Source organism: Parus major, chromosome 1, assembly GCF_001522545.3.
Source record: "Parus major isolate Abel chromosome 1, Parus_major1.1, whole genome shotgun sequence".
In the NCBI taxonomy this organism is placed as follows: Eukaryota; Metazoa; Chordata; class Aves; order Passeriformes; family Paridae; genus Parus; species Parus major.
This window is the reverse complement of record NC_031768.1, coordinates 58,462,172-58,486,858: the sequence shown is the minus strand read 5'-3', so window position 1 is coordinate 58,486,858 and position 24,687 is coordinate 58,462,172. Positions and strand designations below refer to the sequence as shown.

Sequence of the window (24,687 nt, the reverse complement as noted above, 5' to 3'; positions counted from 1 at the left end):
TACTAAGTTTTGGATGTCTCAAATGTAGGTATTGAAATTTAGAAGCTGAACCCAGGAGATCCTGAAGTGTCTTTGTCCTAAGCTTTTCCGGCAATTGCATATACATGTGTACGTCAGCAAAATAGGGCTATGGCAGTTTGGGATAGAGAGGAAACACTTCTACTGGAGGCCACTGCCTGCAGTGCCCTGCTTTACTAAAACCAGTATGTGCTTCTCCTCACTGAGAACATGTTACTTGAAACTGTTTGCTACAAACTTGAGAAATACTTGAAGCCATAGTTTATCCTAAGCTCTTTCATCCTAGCCTTTCTGTGGGATGTAAGAGCTGAGAGATTGTGTTTGACCATGGCTTGACACTTGTCCTCAAGGAAGGGATGTGCAGAATAACACTGCTATTTCTGAGGTGTTTTCAGGATGGATAATTTCAGCTTGGGCTTTTTGGTTCCTACAAGCAATCAGGACTTTCAGCAGCAAAATCAATAGCAGGAAGAATTACTGTAACAAAACACAGGGAAGAAAAGGGAAAAAGAGTTTCTTGGGGAGAAACAAACAGCTCCTGGAGACAGCACAACAGAGCAAGAGGTTCCTCTGCAGCCTCCTCCTGCAGCATTCCGTGTCAAATAGTGTTACAACAGACATAAACTGCCATCCCTCCACCTGGCTTCCCCTCAGCACCGTCTGGGGACCTTACCCATGCACGTCACGTCACAGCTCGGGCAAGGCACCAACTTCACTGCTCTGCAGACCCTGCTGATTCATAGGAAACATAGTTCCTGGATCTCTTTCATTTCTCTGCTGAGGTCTCACACAGCAGCATCTCACCCAGCCAGCAGGGAAGCCAGACAAAAGCTGTGTGTGCCTGGAAGCCGCAGCCATTCCATGGCAGTGGAGAGATGGATGCTTAGCAAAAGGAGGGCAGCCCGGCTGCCTTGCCTCGATTGCTTTCATTGAGTCATCGAGCGTGTGTCTGACTCTCAGAGCACTGCTCTTTGTTCCTAAGGCCAGCAAATATGTAATACTGAATCACAGTCATAATCAAAAAGGTCATATATTCAGCTTCATTTTGAATGTTACTAACAGTGACTGCAACTCAGTTAAAAAATTTTAAATAAAAAATTTAAACCCAGGGTTTTTGTTACTCATAGCTGATGCACAGAATAAACCAATTTCCAGTTACTGCTTAAGGTGCTAGAGGAAGGCACACAGACATTCTGTTGGTAGCCACAAAATAAAATATTTATTATTTATTTTTTAAATTTATTTATTTTTATGAAGCATTTCCATATTTACAGACCTATTTTAGTTTATATTTACCCCAGGGCCCATTTTGAACAGGATCTGCACCCCTAAATCTCCCAGATCGCCCTAAACCCCCTGAATGGATGCAGGATGGTAATGCAGATTGTTCAAAGGAAAGCTTTATTCAGTATTTTCATATAAATTCCACTTCAAGAGCCTGCAATATTTTGTAATTGGAACTGAGAAGAGAAACCAGCTGTTACTTTGCAGACATTACTTATAAACTAAAACAAACGCATTTCAATCATCCCAAGCAAGTCATTAAAATCCACTGTCTCCAGCTCATGGTCTGTAAAACATTGTCTGCTGGTTTTTAACATAGGCTATTTATGGTTTTACAGGTAAAATCAAATCTGCTTTTGAGAATCCTGGGAATTCCCCAAATTCTCCAGGAATCTCTGAAATCTGACTCCGGGAATCATCTTGGGCAAATTTAACTTTTTTGAGATGATAATTTGCAAGACTTTTTACTTTGTACAGAAACTTTTATTCAAGTTCTATCCTGAAACATTTCACAAAGCTAAACCTGTTAATCACACAAATGTTAACACAAATTCTAAGTTAAATAATTTAGCAGGTAGAAGGTTGGGGCATTAAGAGGTAGATAGAAGAGAGACTGAAGAGAGCTGGCTGACAAAACAGAACCCAAGAGTTGCCACAACTGATAGGAGGTATAGAGACAGCTTTTGTACCAACAAGCAGAAGGCTCTAAGGGCTGCAAACCCTGTACAAGGAATGGAATGGAATGGAATCTATCTTGGTAAAAGTAATTATCAAGGAAATCAAAAGAGCACATATAGTCAGGTCTTGGAACAGCTTGTGTATTGTTGGAAAACAGACTGGGTTCTTCAGGGCACAGTGCAAACAGGCAGCAGAAGTGCTCATGGGAGCTGGGACCTGGACAGATGGTGCCTACAGAAGAGCTCTAAGGTGTCTGGAAATCTCAGCAGAGCAGGGGAGAAGGAGGACACCAGAAACACAGCACAGCAGTGATTTTGCATATCTGAGAATACTGGGGGAAGACAGCGATAATAAAAAAGTACTAAAAAAGGGGAGACACAACTCAAAAAACAAATCAAAGAAACCAAGCAGCATGAAATTGTTTTTTACTCCCTTTCTGAGATGCCAAAATTTGCACTGAAATAAAATTTTTTTCAGGGAAGAAAAATGAAAAAAGGAGGAATGTTTTTATATATGCACAGGTTAGTGATTTTAACTCAGATCCATGTCATGACCAGCCCTCCCACTTCTAAAACTGAGTATCAGAACTGGATGATGCTGCAGGCCCAGATTTTATCTATGAGGGTCAAAAAAAACTTTACCCTATTAGGAAAGTGTGGATTTAAACCTACAAATCCCCAGGTGAAACATTAAAATGTATTTTAGCCTAAATAGGAACAAGGATTATTCTATACCATGGGTAAAATTGAGCAGTCTCTGCACAACTCCTGGCATAGCAAATGCCCAACAAAATAATTTTTCTTTTTTCTGTATATGCAATATATTTGCTTCTAAAACCATCACCAACTTTAGGCAGGCCCTGCTGTAAAAATACACACAAGGTCTTATGCTGTGAAGCTGCCTTTCTAAGCAGACAAGGTTGGTGAAAACATGAGGCAAGGAAAGAAAAATACAGAGCAGGGAACTGACTGGCTCGAAACCACACAGAAGAAATCATCATCATCAGAAATTGCAATTTGACTCCCCTCTGCTCTCTGGCTCTCCCCATAATGCTCATAATGTCTATGACATCATATAAAACCAAGTGTGCAGTCCTCAGTCAAGGAGCTTGCAATAAAAACAGGCAAGCAGATAAAACCACTCTGTCTGATAGAAAATAGATCAGCCAGAAAAGAGAGCACTTGGCTGAAACAGTAAAAGGAACATTCCTTTGTCAAAAGCCAGTGCAGCCCAAAGAAGGGTTAGCAGATGAGGAGCGTAACTAGCAATACCTAGAGGGTTCCTACAGCAAATTCTAAAAGCAGAAGGGTTTGCAGGGAGATAGGACAGAAGGGAGGGAGATCTGTGCAAAACAGATGTCCTGGAAAAGAAACGTCTGCCTTAAATCTCACACAAGACAGCATTTTTGTGTAGAGCAGAAAATGTTTTAGATACACAGGATCAGGTAAGGAAATTGAATGACAGCATGGTGAAAAATTAAACAATTGTTTAGGATATATTAAAATTCATTCAACTGGCCCTTTTAATAACTTACACTTGAGAGCAAAGAATTAACTGGTCTCTGACGTTAAGACATAGTAGAGAGCAAAGTGCTGTATTTCTTTGTGAAATGCAGGCTTTAGAAGTCACATCAGCTAAAACCACATGTATGGTATTTAAACTGACTTTACTAGCTGTGAGCAAAGAAAACTTAATCTTCTTTCCTAATGTTCTGGTTTGTCTATTTAACACAATACAAAGACCTTTGGTTCATATTACAACTAACAGCAGCTCCACAAAGAAACAAGTTTTGAACACTCATTTTCAGATGTCTTTAAACATCTGCTCAAGAGATTTAGTTACAGGTATCTTAAATTGCTGCCTGTGACCACTTCAAAGTAACAAAACATTTTAAAGAAAGGATGCTAGTATTTCGGGAATGTCAGTAAAAAAGGAAAGCTATCTTCCTCAGAGGATATTAAAAGTGGAGCATAGAAGAAAACCCTATACTATACTATTCAATAAAACTGTACTAACAAACAAAAACAACTTTTCAGAAATCATAGTTAAATGCATAGGCTTGCAGTAACAGAAGGAGAATGAGTACAGCAGTACAAAAAAAAGTCTGAGAAAAAAAAGAATTGTGCTTGAAAGGAAAGCACGACCAGCTGGTAACTCAGCAACTGGCAAAAGCAAAGGAGCAGAGAGAATCAGATGTAGTGGTAAGTCACTGATAATGGTGGCAGACAGCATGTGGGGTCATGTAAAAAGCAAATGAGGTTTAGGGATGTATCAAGAGTTAATTCCAATATACTAATGAAGTATTGGTGACATTATGTGTGGCCTTAATTGAGGTGAACTAGTCCAAGGAAACCCATCTAGGCAAGTGTAGTAGTCCAGGCAGACTCAGGCTGGAATGCGTGAAGAAAAGCACTGATGGGACACTGAAGATCCTGTCACACAAGGACGCTGTTTGTGATTTCAAAGAGAGAAGATGTGATGGATTCAAGATGAAGGAAAGCTACTTAACTCAAGGGCAGGACTTGTATAAATTGGAGGAGCAAGCTGGCCACAAACACAAGGAAACTAGAGCAGGTTCCCAGAGTAATGTTCAAACAAACCCTAAAAAATCTGATTAAGAAACTCTCTCCTGTACATGTTGGAGTACATGTTGTACATTCCTGCATCTCAGACTTTGAAGCATCCTTCATGTGTCCTGCATCTCTAAATGATAATCCAGGATCAATATTACAGTAAACTTTCAAATTTATCAGAACAAACATCATACAAAATACACCAATCCTAAGGAAGCCAAAACAACACATGGAATTAAATACAATAATTAATTCTCTTCTAAACATACAGTAAAAGTCACAGAATAGAAAAAAACTTCTACTACTTCTAGTACACAATAAACCAGATTACCTGTTTTAAACTCCTTTCTCTATTGAGCCAACAGATTAATAGTTGTTTTCTCAAAGAAATTCAAGCTCAGCAGTTACCAACTCTATTTTGCTGGACTCTTGACAACTGCCTTAGCTGTATTCTTTTTTTTTTTTTTTTTGACTGAGACTCTCCTGAACAAAACACCCTGAGCTTTAAGAATAGAGACATAGTTTTCAGCAGATTAATTATCTGGACCTTTACGGTTCACTGTTTGATGGCTAGAGAAGCAATGAGTGCAGCTATATTCTGACACAGAAAACAAATCCTCGTGATGCTATATGCAGATCAATCCCACCAAGTAAAGAAATCAAATTAACAATCCTTAAGAAAATGTCCAAGTCATCTTGGACTCTACAGCCATCAGCTCTGCTGGTCTTCTGGTTTCTTTCCCTATGGTACTGAGAATGACGAAGCTTCAACACACTTAGGCTCTCTCAGCTTATCAAGCACTGCAACTATAAAACACACACCTCTTATCAACAGAGAAAACACAATCACCTCAAAAATGGTCCTGTATTCTGTACCAGGGCCAAGTCTCTAGAGTATTTTTTTCATTAAAGTATCAGGCAAGTGTTTTTTTTGCTAGGAAAGACACAAAAAGAAAGCAAGACTAAAAAAGAAAACTCGATAAGTAAAAGTAGACAACAATAAAGCAGGAGACACGGATACATCACAGAAGTACCTACTCCAACAGCGGTGGCTCTGGTGCTGTTACTGTAAGTTAGGATTCATCAGGGTTAAATCTTCTGCAGAGGTTCAATATATTTACCATGCACATACACAAATAATTTTTCAGAACATCATTTGGAATTGGTGGCACTGATGTGACTAACTCTTCTAAAAACAGCTTCCAAATGATCAGTTTGAAATGTTGGCAGTCTCACCACCCACTCTTTTGCAAGCAATCAGACGAAGGTTAGTAAGCACAATATTTTACTCATTAGTGGAGAAACTACACCACATAAACAATCTTGGGGGATGATTTTACTCTCTAGTATATTCTATTGATCCAGTTCCTATACGAAAATAAAAGGTCTGCTTCATTTTTGTCAGATTAAGGATTGCTACATTCTCACATACGTAGAAAAGGAGTAAAAAACCTTATGAAATGTATTTAAAACAGCATACACAGAGCAAATAGAACTTGGATGGCATGGTTAAAATAAAGAATACGGGTATTTACAATATTACAAACTTCCACTCCAAAACCAATCACACCAAAATAAAATAAAAAAATATTAAACTCACATGTGTTTTAATACCTATAAATCCTTAACTTCTATCCAACATTTTCTTTATAAAAGCCCATTTAAAATATTAAACTTTTGATTCACTCTAGCTTAAGCAGAATCTAAAATAATTTGTTAAGTATTACTGATCACTTATTCTTTGTCTTAAGTTTCTAGATTTTCCATTTTCAAATTTTCTCTTCTTAAATGTTGGCACCCCTTCTGTCAGGTCTCCAAGGGAGGTGACTGTCTTCTCTTTAAATACGACTGTTTCCTCTTCTGGATCCTCTAGCACTGGGGGTGCTACATTGTCACTCTCTGTACTTGGAAGCTCCAGGTCCACTTTTTCACTGGGAGAGGAGAGGAAAATGTAAAAGGGTTAATGTAAAGGAGAAAGCAACATGGTGCACTGCAGACAGCAACAGCTATTTTTATTTGACAAAACAGCTTTGAGCTAGATGCAGTCTTTAGTCATCATCATGACAGGCATCAAGAAAAAACCCATGTTCTTTGTTTCTTCTGTGTGGGCTGCCATAAAAAGTAACAAACTAACACATTCTGTTCAGAACTCATAGCATGGCCCAAGCACTCATTGTGGCAACAGTCCTGCAAGAGATAACAGGGCTGTGTGTCTGTAAATTTAAGAATATTGAAAGACAGTGGACAGTAAGTAGCAGCAGTGGTTCACTTCCAGAACATCATTGAGTTGTTTTCCTCAAGTGTCTGTCCTGAAGGGACTGCACAGCAGAAGACAAACCCACCGTACCAAATCAGACAGTGACCCTAAGCTGGGACAGATGGCTTTGGAGGGTGGGATCACAGCCAATACTGATCTAAACAAATCAAAGACAACAACTAAAAATGACCTATCAGTTTTAGGGGGTCAGCAGCAAAAATCATTTGTGTTCCACAAGGGTAACCTCTGGCACAAACAGAGAACGGAGAAGAACTGAAGAGCTGGCAGAAAGTTTCCTAAATCACAGGTATCTCACCAGCACACTGCTGCAGAGATACTGGCCAAGCCACACAAGAACACTTTTGCTACTACTGTGTGTTAGTCTGATGTCAGCTCATGTACTACACCCAGTCTGAGGTTCTGTGCTTCACGGAAGACATGGATCTGCTCAAGCACCCAAACAGGAGTCACAAAGCCTGATGGCGAGTCAAGAAAATGCAGTATCCCAAAAATGTAAATTCCATGGAAGTGGGTGTCACTGTGCCTACACTGAATTTAAAGTAAATGATGAACAACTGCATTTATCTAATTGACACATGTGTTCATCTCAAGCCTGTTAAAGTATGGACTGATCTACCAGGTTCAGTGGCTGAAAGCACCTTTTACAACACAGTACTTTCCAAAAACCCAAAATAATTTTTCAGCTGAGGAGTCAAGGAGCAGTTTAGCTGGTCCAATTCAGGAGGTGTTATGTGAACATGATCATCTCCAAGAAGTGCATAATTTAGTATGAACACTGTCAGAGGTCTACCTGCTCAATAATGCTGGAGAATGGAATAAGCACAAGGAAGAAGACTTTTCATTCTCCAAAACCCATTTTCACCAGACTCCTTGAGGGACCCACAAGAAGCTGACAATAAAAAAAAAATACAAGGAAAACAAAAAGATGCACCACAGGCATTATGCAGAAAAACGAAGCAACCCTTCTGATCAGATGCACTTCATGAAAACATCTGCAGTTCATTGGTCTGACATGGGGGGGAGAGAGAGATCATAGGAACTCTTGGGGCAGTTGAATCAGATTGTTGAAGGAGATGATGTTAAGGAACATAAGCTTAGAGTAAGAGCATTTAAATATTTGATACTAGTGCACGACTATGATTCTTAAATCACTTCAATTTACTTTGTACTCATGGTGAATTTCTACACAAAACCCAAAACACCATCTCTATCTGCAATGGAGAGCTATTAAAATAACCATTGTGAAAAGAATTGTATTTGGGAAACATTTCCCATCACAGTTGTGCTAATTCTGCCAAAATTCAGAGGAAAAAGCTTCACTTCTTGCAAACAACATTATGAAAATAAGGACAGTAAAAAGATACTTACCCTTCTTCTTCTTCTTCCCCTACTTCCTTAAGTGCTTTCCATTTTCCATAAGGGTTGGTCTTGTTGGATCCATCACTAGAGGTTTCTTGGGAAGCTGATGTACTCTCCTCTTTGTCCACGGTTTCTTCTGACTTAACTTCTCGCCATTTCCCATAAGGGCTTAACTTTTTAGCTTTAGGAGATTTTTTCCCTTCCTCTGACTCTTCACCATTATCTCCTTTCCTCTAAAGAGGAAAAAACCCATCTTAAGCAAAAAAGCCTAAATAAAAACATAATGTAGCTTTATTTTACATCTTTTATTTGCTATTATTATTATCTACTTATTATCTACCAGTCATGCTTTTCAAACAAGAGTAACTTGAAACAATAAATTCATATTCATATAATCCACAAATTTTTCTTCTTGAGCTTTACAGATGAAAAAAAATAAATCTTAACTGTTAGAAGAAATAAAAGCAGGAGAATCCCATCTACCAAGGCTGAAGTTAACAAACTTACAAACTCGCTTGAAGAAAAGGTTAGCATATCTTAAAATAAAGAGGAAAAATTTCACATGCAACTTTCCCTACATGCAGATGCACACACTTATTGCTAATACCTGGTAGCAGTTTATAATGATGCACAGTGATACAAAAATATGTGTTTTACAATTAATACCTGTCTAGGAAAACATTTTGTATTTAAACTGTCTCTGACTGTTCTGATATGCTGGCTCCAGGGAAACCATCTAACCCAGACAGAGACATTACCATACCCTTTATCTCAAGTTTTAAATTTATGTTTTAAATATATAATTGATACAGATTTTGTACTATGTGCTATGTTTTTTCACAATTTAATAAGGGAACTACAACCATGCCATTTTCAGTCCAAAGCATTCCCTGAAGGTCTACTGGCCGTCACATTTACCAGTGAAAGGTTGAAGTCATCCTCACACTGAAATCCAAACCATTTTGTGGATTATTTCAGAGAGATGACAGTGACCTTTCTCAGAGAACATCACATGTCTTGTAGAATTCAAGGTACTTCTGGGTGTGTTGAAGGAAAGATCATGCTTTCTATTCTGGAACAGTGCCACTAATGAGCCAAATAATTGAATAAAGATTCATTTTATTAATAATTGCAAACTTTTACTTTCAGTCACACGTTTTAATCTCATTTCAGTAAGTACAGCCACAAAACACAAAAGATTCAGTTATAATTTTTTAGTGTAAGATCATGTATATAAAATCTGAAGAAAATTTACCTTGAAGTTTGTTTCTGAACTCTCTACTTCCTTCTCACTATCTTCTGAGTCTGATTCAGATGCTGTTTCTTCAGGCTTGTCACGCTGACCCTTCTCATTTGAAGATGAAACAAAACCATCTGGTTTCTCCCATGTGGATACTGTCCAAGACATTTGAACAACCACATTATTTAAGCTTCTCATTTTGATCTGTTATTGCTTCAACAATATAACCTTTCAGAAGCAGCACTGCCTGATGCAAAAGTACAGCAAATAATTTAGCAAAAAGCTTTTGCCTTTGTTTGGTACATTTGTTTTAATAACCATAATCAGAAAGATAACATTTCTTCCCAGCAGAGACACAGTCAGGACAGCTGAGTTCACTGTTGATAAAGCTTGTTTTAATTAACTCTTACAAAAAACATCACACACAGCAAACTGTGACCCACAAAACTGTGGTCCCTCTCATCCTTACACAGGACAAACAAATTAACTAATTGCCCTGTAGATGTGCCTATTTGATTTGAGCTGTTCATTAATTATATAGACAGGATAAAACAAAGAATGATAACTGCAAGCTGCAGGTCTCCAGGCAGCTAAACCCTTTTCTAGTGCTACTCTTCTTATTAACATCAGGTCTCTAATTAAAAGAGCTCTCAAGCAAACAAGGAAATACAAACATCAATCTGGATGGAAGTACATACAGGATATGTACATATATCCTCATTTTCAATTTAAAAGTAGTATTCCAGTAAATATACTGAGAAGAAATATTCAAATAGAAGTTGACTCAATGGTCTTAAAACTGGTTTTCGTAAGAATAAGGCAAAAGTACACCAATTTTCAGTCTATAATTTTATATAAGCTTTCAGATGTTAAAAAATCTATTGTTTTTCCTAACTGCAAACAACACATGTAAGTGCCTAAATGTACCTTGAAGAAGTAAAGATGTAAGGAACTGGCCATGAATAACTCTGCATGAACAGTGCAATCTCTTAAGGGTACTGCTGTCACCTGACTTCAGATTAGTGACTGAGCAATTCCACTTTCCCTGGTGCCATATAACGAGTGGAATCAGTGCAGCCTCCCAGCCTTGTAGCACCAAACCAGGAGCCATCAGTCCCCTAAGTTACATGTCTGACATGAGACACTTATTACTATTCATATCAGTTAGAAATTTGTCTTGTCATCAGAGGATGGGATTACTGTTAACAGAACAAAAAAGTAATTTTCAAGCACCCCCAAGACACTTACTTACAACTATATAAAAGTGAGATACCAATTTGAAATCTCAAAAGCCAAAATTCTGCCAAATGTGATTAGAAACACACTTTTCCCAAGTGTCATATGTCCATGAAGTACTTAAAAAACCAGCATACATAGGCATAAAATGTATCTGAACTTGGAAGGCAACATTTAAAAACAACCAACACCTCCTTTCCCTTTCAAAAGAAATTGCAAATCACTTGGGCAGGGGAGCAGCTCAGTGAAAAACCGAAAGGTTTTGGATTGGTTTTCTTGGTTTGTTTTTGGGGTTTTTTTGTCCCCCCTATTCTTGGCATCATTAGCAATGCCACTTCATACCCCACTGCAGAAGGAAAACTCATAGCCAGCATAAAAACCACTTGCTCTCCAGAGAGGCATCATTGACCTTAAAATGTTTGAAATAGATTTAGAAAACAGATGCTATTCTGAGGGAGTTACCACAAAGTTCCCCATGTAGGGAAAGAAAAGTGGAAAATAACTAGGAGGTAAGATTCTGGACGTTCTTATCAATGCTATGTCAGCAAGAGGAAAAGTTTAGGAGATTCTTAGTCAGTTCTACATGCCTGTCAACACAAAATCCTGCCCCCTTCTAGTTTCCAAACTGTAATTTCAATATATATATGTAGTAAAGATGAATGCCTAATTTAGAATTACAAGTTGAATGTCCAAAAACACCTCTGAAGCAAAGATGTATGCACACTGACAATGCAGCCTAAAAGCCAGTGCTGACTTAAGCAACATTTCAACTAAGAAAGCAGCTTAAAAAATACAAAACTTACTACAAAATGCAGTTATTTGCAAAACAAAAAGCTTTTCTGAAAACCCTCTCTCCTGAAACAGAGCTTAACTGGAAAGAAAATTCTTCTTACCTCCAGTTTGTGTGTTATAGTAATAGGTATGACCATCTTCAGTGACACCTTCCACCCACTCTGCTCCCTAGGAAAAACATATAGGAACTAATGAAAAAAAGTTTTCAGGATCAGCCAAGGCATCATTTTTAAGTCTATTCAACCCCTGAATACTTTTTTGTCTGTGATCACCTTACTGGTTTAAAGCTTGAACCCCTAACATTGTTAGAAAGTATTCCCCTTGACTTTAATGAGATGGAATTCCATAACTTAAAATACTGCAAATGCACCTACACAATTATTTCTCAAACAGTGGATAATTAGTATGAGGCTGTATAACAAATGCCATACTGTTTCAATTTTTATATAGGACATTATCTTACATGTTTGGGTTTTCTCAAAATACTCATCTGAGGCTGTAATTTCCTATTTGTGTAATTGTCTTTAGTGAAGACTGCTGAAAAAATTCTCTGGGACACTTACGTCTCTGCGAGGGCTGCAGAAAACTAGTACAAATTAATTTTATCATAAATTAAATATACACAAACAAAAATTTATCCCAAAATACAACATTACAACAAATAATTATAGAATCAAACTTGGCTTGCCAACAATTTTACTCTTTACTAAAGCACCAATTTCAACAATGCACTCTTTTTCCCCACTGATTAATAAATAAACATGAAATGTGGCCAAACTTGCAGGTTTATCTTTGTGGATATGTAATTTATTTATCTTTTTTTTCAGGATCAGCTACAGCTATATAATCAGCCTTTACCCATGCCCTAACATCTTCCTTAAGAAACTAGTTTTCATCCCATCTTAAACACACAAGTACAAGGAGCAGTCCTTAAATACCAATACTGCCAGCTCTGTGTTGGGCAACTTCACCATACATTATTTTGGTATTAATGTGTGTGTATATATACAGAGATATACAGACAGGCTTTTGCACACCTATACATTTGCTTAATACTCTTATTAAAACTTTGGGGTTTTAAAATAAAAACACAATACAATCAAAAGTTAAAGTTCCTGCACCCACTCTGTAAACACAAAAAAAAATTGTACTGGTAGGTTCAGAGCAGGCAAAGGCATGAAAGCCTTCAGGATCACGTTTTCTCAAGGTTTCACCCTCGAAGTTTCAGTGTGCTGGTTTTTGACAAAAGAAGCAAAAGGAAAGTTCATTTCAAGTATATAAAAAAAATAAAACAGTCTTAAGTAAAACCCTTCTTTTTTTAAAAAAAAAATTAGATCCTGAGCATTTGTAGACCAGCTGGTTAGAGGTTTTCAGCCAATATCTGACACTAGGTACATTAAGTGTCCCATAACATAAATGCTAAGAAGCATACTGTCAGTCTAACTGGTTATAGGCAGCCTTCAACAGGCCCCTTCATTACCCTGTTCTCCCCACCTCTTACCAAATGTGAGCAAAACCTAATGTGCTGTAAAATCAGGAGGGCTCCTGGCATGACATATTGCAAGCATGCCCTTTAATTTCTGGGCAGTGAGTCCTTGTTAGAGATCTGGAATGTTCCAAATATCCTTAGCTCAGACTAAATAAGGGAGCAATCAAATGCTTGTTTTTTGCCATAGCAAAAATAAGACAGGACTAAGTCACTGAGCAGTGTGAGGGAGGAATGGCAAAATACAGCTGTGTTGTTAGAGATACTGGGGTCTGAAGGTGTGTGCTTCTGATATGGCTATGATGAGCTAACTTCAAATTGTTGCCAAGAAGGGAGTGCCTTCTCCCCCAATCTGCTCTCCCCACATTGGCATTTTTTCCTGATTATTCACAAGGCTGATAGCAAGGAAATAAGCCACCAAAACACTAACCTAAACTCTGATGCCTCCGCTGCTTGAACTAGTTCACTGTCAGGGTAAATATGTACCAAGGACCATAAGAGATTAATTTCAGGACCACATATTTCAGTGGAAGGCTACAGTAAAACTGACTTATTGCAACTCTATGCCTTGACTGGAAAGATAAAGTTGAAGTGCTGATTAACAAGTTGTGCAAACCCACAGGACAAGGGAATCAGAAAGCCAGAGTAGCACGTGATATGATGATACAGAGCGTCAAGCATTCCAAATGTCCAAAAACAACAGGTTTTTTTGAACTCTAGTGTAAAATCCAACATTGACAAACTCAACAAAACTGACATCAAATTGAAGTGTATATATGACACCTATCTTGAAAACAGGGAAATGTAACTTCATAGGAGCGTTGGAAAAATCCCATTTTTAATGCTGTGAGGCACAAAAATCCTGGAGTGATAAGCATCATGGGAAAACTCATTAATCATAGTAAGAAATTTTTCTGCCTTTTAACTATTATGCAAGTTTTTCTGTGCCTCAAAAAAGGAAGATTAAGAAATGTACTAAATTACTAATATTACTGAATAATTACTTGCATATAGGTTCCATGATCATAAGAAACCCAGTAAAACTTATTATGTAACTGTACTGTAAGCAAACACAAAAAAGGACATTCTTTTTTGTCAACTATGTGACAATGCAGTCTCAGTGTTGCCTTAGATAAAGGAAGCTTAACTACCTCAACTGTGTAATATTTTGTTTTTATAATTACATTTAATTTTAAAAAGTTTTAACAGAATTTATTCAGAATTTCCCAAAAGCTTTTAATTTTATGGGTCGAAGCACCAAAGAAGTATATTCTGCAGAAACCCAACCACCACTAATTACTTCTCTTCCTTTGACAGACAAATTAGCCAAATAGGACTTCTAAGTAAAATTGCAATTTATCATAAAAGACTCTGCATATTCAAATTCTATTTTACTAAGTTTATGAAGGGGAAAAAGATCTTCTTCCTCAATCAGACAACTTGCAAATTGCTTAGATAATTTAAGTGTTTACAAGGACAAAGAAAAATATGAATAATTTGATTACCGTTGGTGAATTTTGAGAGTTGCCTTGGAATCCTTTAGGTTTCTCCCACTGTGATTCTTAAAAAACAAAAGCATATTTCAACCATTTCACATCATTCGATTTGTTTATTTTTTATAATCTTTACTAAAAATAGATCTAAAGGATATGACACTGCTGGGTGCATACATATAAACAAATTATATAAATATATATACATGATGCTGGAATATGAATAATTCTTGACCAATCTATGGTATGAACAATAAACCAAAGTATCATAATTACAGCTGGCTTTACTGGAGCTGACAACCCTCCAGACTCTATTACTATGCCTGATACAGAAATACATGACTTTTGGTTTTAAAAAAACCCAAAAAATTACGAAATTATGAAAGACTACAGTAAGTAATATCATGAATCCTTAAATTCATAAGTAATAGTTTGCAACACTCTCATTAATCATAAATGAGGGTTGCTTTTATGTTCTAAAGTAAATCACAACTGCAGCTCCTCAAGAGAAGTCAGATAAATCCTGTAAATGTGGAAAGATACAATCTGTTTATTTCATATCCCTGATCACAAAGCTTCTTCGGTAAGAATACGGTTATCTTTGTGTACTAATCCCTGGCAGGCTAGACATTTCCAGAAACTGTGGAATTACTGCATTCTTCCCTTATTAATCAACAGCAAAACCAGTCTGAAATTCTGGATACCCAAGTCTCAAATGTTAAATACTGAAACTCCATCTAAGTGGTCACATTTTAATTAACAGCATAATACTGAAAGAGCAGAGAAGTAAAAAAATGCAGGTAGACTTTTCTCACTTAGATTCAATAATTATATTTGCACTTGCTCCTCAGTAGCTTTTACCTCCAGTTTTTGTGTTGTAGTAGTATGTATAGCCTTCAGGAGATAACCCTTGCACCCACTCCTTCGTTTCAATTTTTGGTGGCATTGAGGCATCCTGAGGAGTCTTTTTTTTCTTTTCTTTCTTTTCCTTCTTCTCTTTCTTTTCTTTCTTTCCTTTAGTTTCCACTGTGTTACTTTGTATTTTACTCTGTGTTGAACTGGAACCTACATCTTCTTAGAGAAAATAATACCCTTTAAAAAAGTGTACTATTCTGAACTTAAAATATTAGTCACTCTTGCACAGCAGAGAATAGGAAACAGAAAACAGGAAACTTTGTTCTAAGGAGTATTTTTACTAATGAGTGAAAATCATTAGTGCTATACTCATAGCAGGTGCACTTAAAAGACTATATTGAAAATATCTTGCTTTGTACCAGTACTGTAGCATCAGAACAATGTCCAAATTTAAAAAGATGAATAGAGAGAAAAATCGTAAGGGCCAATGAGTTCTAACTAAACAACAAAAGAGAAACTAAAAGAGTTACAAAAAAGACAGCTGCTACAGGAGCCTGAAACTACAAACTTGTTTTTAAAGGACAATATGCCTCCAACGTACAGAACAAAGGTACTTGCTGAACTGCAAGCTGACAAGGAGATTCTCATCTCCACTGTTTCACACCAGTGGGAACGCAGTTCTTCCTACTCATGGGAACTTTTGCCTCCAACTGGCAAAAGTAAAACATAAAATTAATCAAAGGAAGCTGCACTGCTGATTCAAAGCACCACCTACAGCCTAAGTTTCTGTTAAAGCATTGTTTAATTTTTCTACTCCGAATTTGACTGTTCCATGGATCAGGGGATACCATAGCTATAAATACTCTGTACTGCAACTTTTACTACTGGCAATTTGCAGACTCCACTTTTTTTTTTTTTAAATGAGCAACAGTCCTGGAGGCTTCCTCTCTCGCTCCTAAACCTAATTTAAGGCAACACTTTCCTATTCAATATTCTTTCAATTCTGTCTTTAATCTTCTGGCAGTTATATGAACTACCTGGCTTAATTCCAAGCCTTTTCATATCCTCTTGATATGCTTTCATTGCAGCCTCCTCCATTGCTGCAAATTCTTTTGACATGTTTTCTTCTTCTTTTGCCTTTTCCAAGCTTTTCTTCTTAATCTAAAACAAAACAAAGCCCAAGAGAATATATTAGACCAATCTAATAATGAAAAAGAGTAAAAATAAGCATTTGTGCAATTAAGATATTTGAATTACCTCACTAATTCTCTTTGCCACATTTTCTTTATGGTTCTTTCCTCTTTCATGAAACTCAATGCTCTTCAAAGTAAGAAAAAAACCAAGAAAAGTAATATGTATTATACAATTTTAAAACAGTAAATTTTAGTTATTTAAAATTTAGTAGGACTAATTTTAGTTGAACAAACCTAAATGTAACTTGCTCTGTAAACGTTTACAGCGAACACTACAGCTCTGAAATGGCTACAGGAATACAAGAACACTGAGAAACATTCAACAGAGAAATTATAAAATGTCATAGGATATTTATAAGATTTATTTTTTTCAAATAATACTGCTCAGCACACATGTTAGAGACAAATAACAGGGAATCTGGGTTCCCTCTTCATGCTATCCTTCCATGTATTGTCATGGGTTTTTTTCCTGTTCTCATGCACTTTTAAAAACCATATGGGTTATTTAGTGTTCCAAGTATTAGCTACTTCCCTTAATTACATTATACTTCAGAAATATCTCATGAATTTAAACTAGTCTGAAGGTTTAAAGATCTGAAAAAGAGAGAAGGAGGAAAAGGCAAAGTGGGAGATTTGGATAACGAAGGATAACAGAACAGTCTGCAAGCCAAAAAGCTGCTAGAAAGACTGAAGCCAGTAGGAGCTGGAAGGAGCTCAGAAGCTCAGGTATAGCAGTGATAGTGCTCACGTGGCTCTTACATAAAAACATCTGTGCTCATTTGGGTGTTCAGATGTTAAATGCCCAAGCCTGACCTTTGCACAAACTGACATGCAGAGGATGCACACTTTGGGATGACTCATCTTGTTTAGAGACAGACTTCATAAATTGCTCAAATCCCTCCCTTGACACATATTTCTCTTCACTTACTCCAAGAAGATACCTGCAGTTCACGTGAGCTAATTAGGTATCTTACTGTAAGCCAGAGGATGCTCAGCTCTAGAAGCACCCCTGGCATCCAGACAGGAATGCAAAACTTACTGCTAAGGAAGACACCAACATGTCTAGTAGTCTGCAAAAGGCATCTGCAAGTCTGAAACACCTTTCTGTAACCCAGTAATGCCTCTGTGGGCTGTGTGAAATTAAAGAAACCTGCTTTAAGAGCCCAGAGGACTGGCTGTACTGTACCTACCACATACAAACAGTACAGACACCAGGTTTTGCTTTCTACTTGCACGTGAAAGCAAAGGACAGGAGCAGACAGCTTCAAGACAGACCAAATGTTAAGTTACAGATCTCAAAGAATAAGCAGGGTCAGATATTTAGTCCTTATTTGTACTGCCAAGGAGAACAGCACACACCATCTCGTATGTGGGTATCTGGCTCTGATGTGATACACTTTAAATACCCACAGGTATTACAAAGGCATTTTCATAGAACAAATTTCATGCATCAACAGACTAGTATCAAAAAGTGATGATTAAAGCCTGTAATTCAAATTCCTAATATTTCAGAAATGGACATAATATGGTAGACCATCGTACAGGTCTGTTGTCTGCTATCCAGCACTTGCAGTAATCGCAGAATTTTTTAGGCTGAGATTTCCAGTAATCGGCCCTGGGGAAAGAAAAAAAAAGATGTATAATCTGAAACAATAACCAAAGCCACAGGTTTTCATATATATTTATATATATCTTCAGAAACTAAATTTTGTCTTCTTTGTGTGATTAAATACTAAGAGTTTGATTCTTTCTTTTTTTTTTTTTTAAACCAAGTCTGGGGAGCCAGTTAGAGTAGCTGTATTAACAACTGTGTCTCATAAACCACAGTTCAGTACTGGGATTTTGACCATCTGACCTCCAAAAACTGCAGAATTTTTACAACTGAGGCGGTGCTGTAAGAACCAGAAGTACAAGACAAAGCAAGCCAGAGATAAACAAGCAGCTCTAGATACCCCATTTAAACATGAAATGGTCAGAGAAGTGCAACTTGCACTGCTTTTCATAAAAATGCTGGATAATGTACACAGTGAACTCAGCAACACAAAGGTGCAGTTCTAGACAACGCTGAGCTACTGTGGGGAGTGAATCCCAGACCAGATTCTGACCTGTGGGGTCACACACACAGCAGCAAATTGTTTGGATGTTTCAATGTAAAAATGTAGGGATTTCTGAACCAAGTAATTAAATAAGCGAGGAAACATGGGGAAAACTCTTCAGAGCTGAAAAGTTAGCATGTCGAAATATTTAACAATAAAGCAAGCAACCTCTAATGGCTGTTTCTTCATCAAAACCCAGCCTCTAATGCCAGATGAGACTTGTGTAGAAGCAATACTATTTCTCACTGGCTTGCAGCAACAGACATAATGCTTTGGTTCACCAGAACATATTCGAGCAAAAGACTTCTATGTTTTTAAGTTAAAATGACAAAGGATGAGGGACAAAATTTAGAAAATATTCACGATTACACTGAGAACATCAGAAAAATTGAATCTTGGTCTTTTGTCTGAAAACCACTGTACAAAGTTCAAGGAAAATACTTACTGACATTCTTGCTCAATAAAACCAAAACTTCTTCCATGCACAACAATAGCACCCTCAATTCTTATGATATGTGTGAGCAGACTTTAATTACAGAAACACATCTGATCAATTTAACTCCTACAATTTAAGCAGGTATCGAAATACTCTCTCCCACTAGTGCTTCACACATAAATACAATTACCAGGAGGCTACGATTATTTGAAAGTCTAAGTACAAATTATGTACTCTGCAAAAATGTATCAACCTATAAGCAACAGTGTATTAGCAATGCACAGCTTTTCAAGCAATTTCCTGGAAATTGAAAGAAGCAGCTGGGCTATCCCCAATTTAAACAGAAATCCGCTCATCCCTAAATGGTGTACTTTAGAACTGTGTGATTACTCAGTCACACATTTAATTAAAAGGGGTTTTTTGAGACTTATACCCAAACATACTGGGGCAAAGCCCGAAAAATCTAATGCTCTGGCTGCAAAACCAGTTGAGTGGGAGGAAGAAATTCAAAGCTCAGAAATGCCTCAAGATCCTTTTTCCTGCTTGAGCTATAAATTGTCTCTAAACCCTTAGACACGATCTACAATAAATTTCCAGCTAAATGCAGGGGTAAACTTCCTACGGCAATGGACCAATTTTGACAGAAAACATAAACGTTAAAAAAAGTCTCACTCATGTTTTGGATGTGCAAGATCCTCTGCCTTCTTCCAAGTTTAACCTAAGACAGAAGGCTCCTTCTCTTCAACAGAATCAAATGTAAGTATTAAAATCAAGACTCTACAGCTGCACCCACCACAAGTCAAGACCTGAGAATTTGACGAGATGTATTTTCACACCTCTATTTGACACCAATTTCTTTCCTAAATGCTGCTGGTCACCAGATCTGTTTCAAACCACTGTAGCAATACATAGAGTAGTCACTCTGGAGAACCTGAGGGCACACCTGTGGCTTCAGTACAAATCCACATCTTGATAAAAGACTTCTAGCTTCATCTCCTATTGCTTTGCATAAAAACTGGAGCTGTCTCTCTACTCTTACATATAAAATAAAAGTAAATGGTAGTGTGCACAGATATCCTAAAACCTTAAATCTTGCATTTAATGATTAATGAAATTGTGTAACTTACGATCTCAATTCTGTGGCACGAGGAATACTTGTATACTCATACTTAAGAGCATGAGGAACTTTATATACCAAAAAATTCTCTTGAAGATTTTCTACTTGAGTTCATACAACTCAGAAAAAAATTCTTACATCTAATAACACCTGCCACTGTAACAACAGCAGAACCTGCTAGGTTTCAGTGGTGCTGCAAGGAAAACAAACCAAAGAGGAATATTTGGAAAGGAGCAGTAACTGAAGTGAAACCCCACTTTGTTGAGATGCTACAAGTGCTTCATGGACTCCATTCACAATTCAGATTCATGACAATCTTTTAGGTCTCTGTTTTTTTATCAATCTGACAAATACAGGCTTGAGACTAGATGCTCTTAAAATAGTATAGAGTTTTTTTATTCTTGAATAATTTTGTGCAAGTCATGGGAAATTCAGTTATTTTATAAAGTCATTGCAGTCAAAATGGTACAGCTTTTAAGACTCCTTGTTTTCTGTCAGCAATAAAGTTAAGGTTGATTCTTGTTTTCAGCTCTACAGCTGGGCCAGCCTCCTAAGGACTAGAAACCTGGCCATCTGGCCAGCAGCAGTACAACTCCCTTTTTTTCTTTCACTGAAACAATGAGACAGTCTAGAGTACATCACATCTGCCTTGTCCAAGTTTGCAGGGTTGAGATTTAGCACTACACACATTTCACCAGGTGTGGCTCCCAAAAGGGAGCTTGGTGACACAGACCCAGAGAGGTGTGTGCCAGTTTTACTGCGAAGCTCTAACTCAGGGGAAGGGTTCTGGACTCTGGCTCTTTGGAGCCTGACTTTCCAGAGCTGGCTGAGCAAGACAGCTTGATAGCCTGCTACCAGGGAACAGGGCAGCACCAAAACAGATGGCTACTGGGCAACTTCTGGACAAACTGCTGTAGACTCACCCAGACTCGGAAATCCCATACTAACTCACAACCAATTTGTGTCTCCTCCAGAACAGTGATTTTCTTTCAACTTTTACTGGTCATACCACTCAGAAGAAGAATGTACAACATTTTAGGGGGTAAAGGAAAAGGAAGGAAAGAAAAAGAGGAAATGAACATCACGGTTTTTTGAAACCCATGAGATGGTAAAGTCTTGGCTGCAAACAGCAGAGTGCAAATTGATCAATGTTAAAAACATTTTCAGGTTTCTGAAATTAATTTAAAAATCGGTGAACAAGAAGACAAGAAAGAACAAGTAGCAACTCTACATTGACAATGCTTGTCCTGTTTGCCATTCCAAAAGATATTAAAATGATGAAACTCAGAGAGAAAGCACTGAAACTCAGGAATTTATATTCCGCACAAGACATTTCTTGAGCCAGGATAATCAAGCAGCCTACGCTGCAGTGACCAGGTTACACATCCCAGTGCAGGAACCACATGTTTGGAAGTATGCAAGAAGCACAGGTTCAGGAAGTAAACTGCAGAATAATTCAAGTACTGGAGTCCAGGGTCCTGAACCCTCAACCTGCAGGCTGCTTCTCCCCACAAGTAACCGTCCCACTAATGTTTCAACAGGTGATGCAAACAGCTTTCCTTATACAGGGAAGCTTAAAAACCCTCGTAAAGTAGCTATCTTGAGCCGACACAGCTTTGCCAAACTTTACATGGAGATTGGGCTGAAGGATTTGCTCCTACCATGCACTGAAATCAAGAAGGGAGGAGAAACACAACTGGTTTAGGTGGTTCTGAACACAATGAAAAAGAATTTTATTGTACAAACAAAATCTGGAAGCATTTGCTTTGAATAGCTCTGTTCTAAAATATCTGACTTGAAATCTGGCAGGGATGCAGGGTGTTTGTATGAGGGATGTATCTGTCCAAATCAAAAGCCCTCAGGGATAAAAAACAGTATACATGGGCTCATTGTCTTCTTTGGTTTGAATACATACAACCTCCAAACACTTGACAAGAATTTAACATCTAACAGCTTTCTGGAAGTTTGAGCACTGAAGAGCTGCTACGTGCATCATCATTTTGAATACAGGTTTGTATAGTTCATGACTACACAAGCAGATTAATTCAGGGTAGAGATTGTGGCTGTTCTGTAACAGCCACTCAAAAGGACACAATCTGTTATTATTTCTGAACACTATTTGGAAATACTGCATACTTCTGAACAAAAGTAACACTTCTGTAACAGAAAGAAGTAGAAAAAAACAAAAGAAAAAAAAATAATTCCACGTATTTCACAACAGACCCTCCTCCATATGGGGAGCTGTTCCAGAACAGCTAATTCTAATTCAAATATCCCAGTATTGGTGAGACATAAAATTGCAATGCTAAGATTGGCAGAGAAGAAGATCAAAAATGTTTTCTTGTACTGTTAAGTAGGTCCCAGTGCCATGGCCACTAATGACTCACCCTCCCCAATAATTCAAAGCAACTCTGATCATTCATGGTGTACTAACTGTACCCTAAAAACACTTCTTAGTTAAAGACTCTTAACTTTTTTTTTTTTTTCAAGTATGTAAAAATAAGGTCTAAAGAAAAGAACATCCCTGACATTTCAAGTACATAGGACTGTCCTTCTGCCTAACCCCAGCTTGTTGGCTTTCTAATAGATCACACAATGTATGTTTATACATGGGCTCTGACAGAGTAGAACCGGATGGGAGTTTCATCCACATGAAATATGGCAGTTCTCTGAAGGGCTTTGCTCTTCTGGTCCTCCATTTATTTTTTGCAATCCCTCTGTAAATTCTAATTCACAACACAAATGTCTGTTTCTTTTTATCATTATATTAGCCCCTTGTGAACTACATATGAACTAAAACATCCTGGCAAACAGAGTCTGCAGGAGCTGCTCAGCCTGACCTGTATTTGCTTGAATCTGCTTTGCCAGACCTCTTTTCAAAATTGCAAATTACAGAATCATTTAGGTTGGAAAAGACCTTTAAGATCATTGAGTCCAACCTTCAGCCCAGTACTGCGAAATCCACCACTAAACCATGTCCCTAAGTGACACATCTACGTGTCTTTTAACTACCTCCAGGGATAGTGACTCAACCACTTCCAATGCCACAAATACTTTTAACATACAAGAATGCACACAGATATCAGGGAAAGCAGCCTTCTGCATGTATGGAGCTCCAATTCTCTAGGTCATTTCCTCTAATTTCAGTTGTCTAAATAGTGAGGTAGAGCTGTCTCAGTTCTCCCTGTCACTAGATGGAAACTGTCATCTCAAGAACAGCACTCTTTGCATCCTAAAGAGATACTTGAGAAGTGTATTGAACTCCTCAGGTTTGTGTTTCATCCTTATACAGGGAACCTAAAGTGAACTGCCTAAGTCAGCTTTCAAAAGTTAAATATCTGAAGTCAGGGATATCTGCTGAGAGCAGAGGTCTGCTGCTGTAGATGCAGAAGAAGGATATGGGCTATGTCAAGAAGACTATGATAAGAATTAGAAGAGAGGAAAAAACCAGCAACATAAATTGGGTCACGAATCTGTTCAGGCATAATTTTAGCAATAACTAAAATTAAGAATGCTGCTGTACCTACTACCAGTCTGCAAGGCAGGCTCACACAGCTCACCATCAAGTACTGCCCCATAGACAGACCTCTAGAGAACTTTTTGACCTGGTTAAGATTTTTTTTTTTTCCCCAGCAGGGAAGTTAGGATATTTTAAAAAGTAACAGAAACAAGGAAATGGACATACCATTCTATATTCCATTTTCACCTAATAAAGACACCAGCTTGGATTTTTACACATCTCCCTCCCCCAAACGTGGTCAGGTATTAACACAAATTTCCTAATTAAAGACTTCGAGCGGGCAGTAACGGCCAAGTAAAACCAAGGCACAGGCAACCTTGTTCCTCACGCCTAGCCCAGAACCAAAGGCAGCAAAGGAGGCCGCAAGGTGGGGGCACCTGGCAGAGGGAGGGAGGGAGGGAGGGAGGGAGGCCGAGGAGACGGAGTGAGGGGCAGGAGGGAGCACGGGGAAGTGCAGGGGAGAGGGAGGGAGAGAGCGGGGTGAGAAAGGGTACAGAGAGGGGCTGCAGGATGAGGGGCCACGGGCCCCATCCTCCACAGCCCTGCCCTCCCCGCCCCGTTCTGAGGGACGCCGAGTGCGTCCGGCGGGAGGCGAAGCTGCCCGGCGTGTGTTGGCGCGATAAGAGCAAGACAGCGCAGTAAAAACAAACAACCTGAAGAGAGCGGCAGGCCGGACGGGAGGAGAGGGACCGGAGCGATATTTAAACACCTCTCTCAGCAGGGCGAGGGTCGCCGGCCACAGCCAGGGCACGGCCGCAGCCCCACTGACCCCGACCTGCCCCACGGCCTGCGAGGGCCCGGCCCGGCCCCCGCATCGCACGCCGCCAGTCGAGCCCGACCCCGGCTCGCAGGGCGAGCGGCTGTGCCCGCTCCCTCCCGGCCCCTGGCACTCACATCGCCGCTGCCCCGGCAGCAGCAGCAACGCCGCCGCTCCGCTCCGCTGCCCTGCGCTCCCCTCCGCTCGCCGCGCCGCTGGGGTGGGATGGGGCGGCGCCGGGAGAGGGAAGGAGAGCAGCGACGGCAGCCGGGAGGG

The 24,687-nt window shown here is 38.7% G+C and overlaps 1 protein-coding gene across 5 annotated transcripts; it reads right to left on the bottom strand.

The window, feature by feature from the left end:
• Positions 1–1,218: 1,218 nt before the first annotated feature.
• On the bottom strand, positions 1,219–24,687 carry WBP4 (WW domain binding protein 4). Of its 5 annotated transcripts, none has more exons than XM_015619231.3 (10): positions 24,549–24,687; positions 18,028–18,100; positions 16,550–16,612; positions 16,330–16,453; positions 15,299–15,511; positions 14,450–14,505; positions 11,560–11,626; positions 9,446–9,585; positions 8,200–8,423; positions 1,219–6,484 (listed from the first exon to the last, which is right to left on the bottom strand). In XM_015619231.3, coding segments are annotated over exons 1-10 (1,170 nt in total). In that variant the 5' UTR covers positions 24,551–24,687; the 3' UTR covers positions 1,219–6,276. The 5 variants fall into 5 exon arrangements, with proteins under 5 accessions (XP_015474717.1, XP_033370417.1, XP_015474702.1 ...); XM_033514526.1 differs by having other exon boundaries at positions 1,219–6,485; positions 8,204–8,423; positions 24,549–24,640; XM_015619216.3 differs by having other exon boundaries at positions 15,299–15,508; positions 24,549–24,639.

Excerpts from the sequence above, each read along its gene's own strand:
- WBP4 (XM_015619231.3), bottom strand. Across the intron at positions 9,586-11,559 it reads CTATAACACACAAACTGGAG|TATCCACATGGGAGAAACCA; the intron begins GTAAGAAGAATT and ends TGTCTTGGACAG. Across the intron at positions 6,485-8,199 it reads GGGGAAGAAGAAGAAGAAGG|TGAAAAAGTGGACCTGGAGC; the intron begins GTAAGTATCTTT and ends CTCCTCTCCCAG.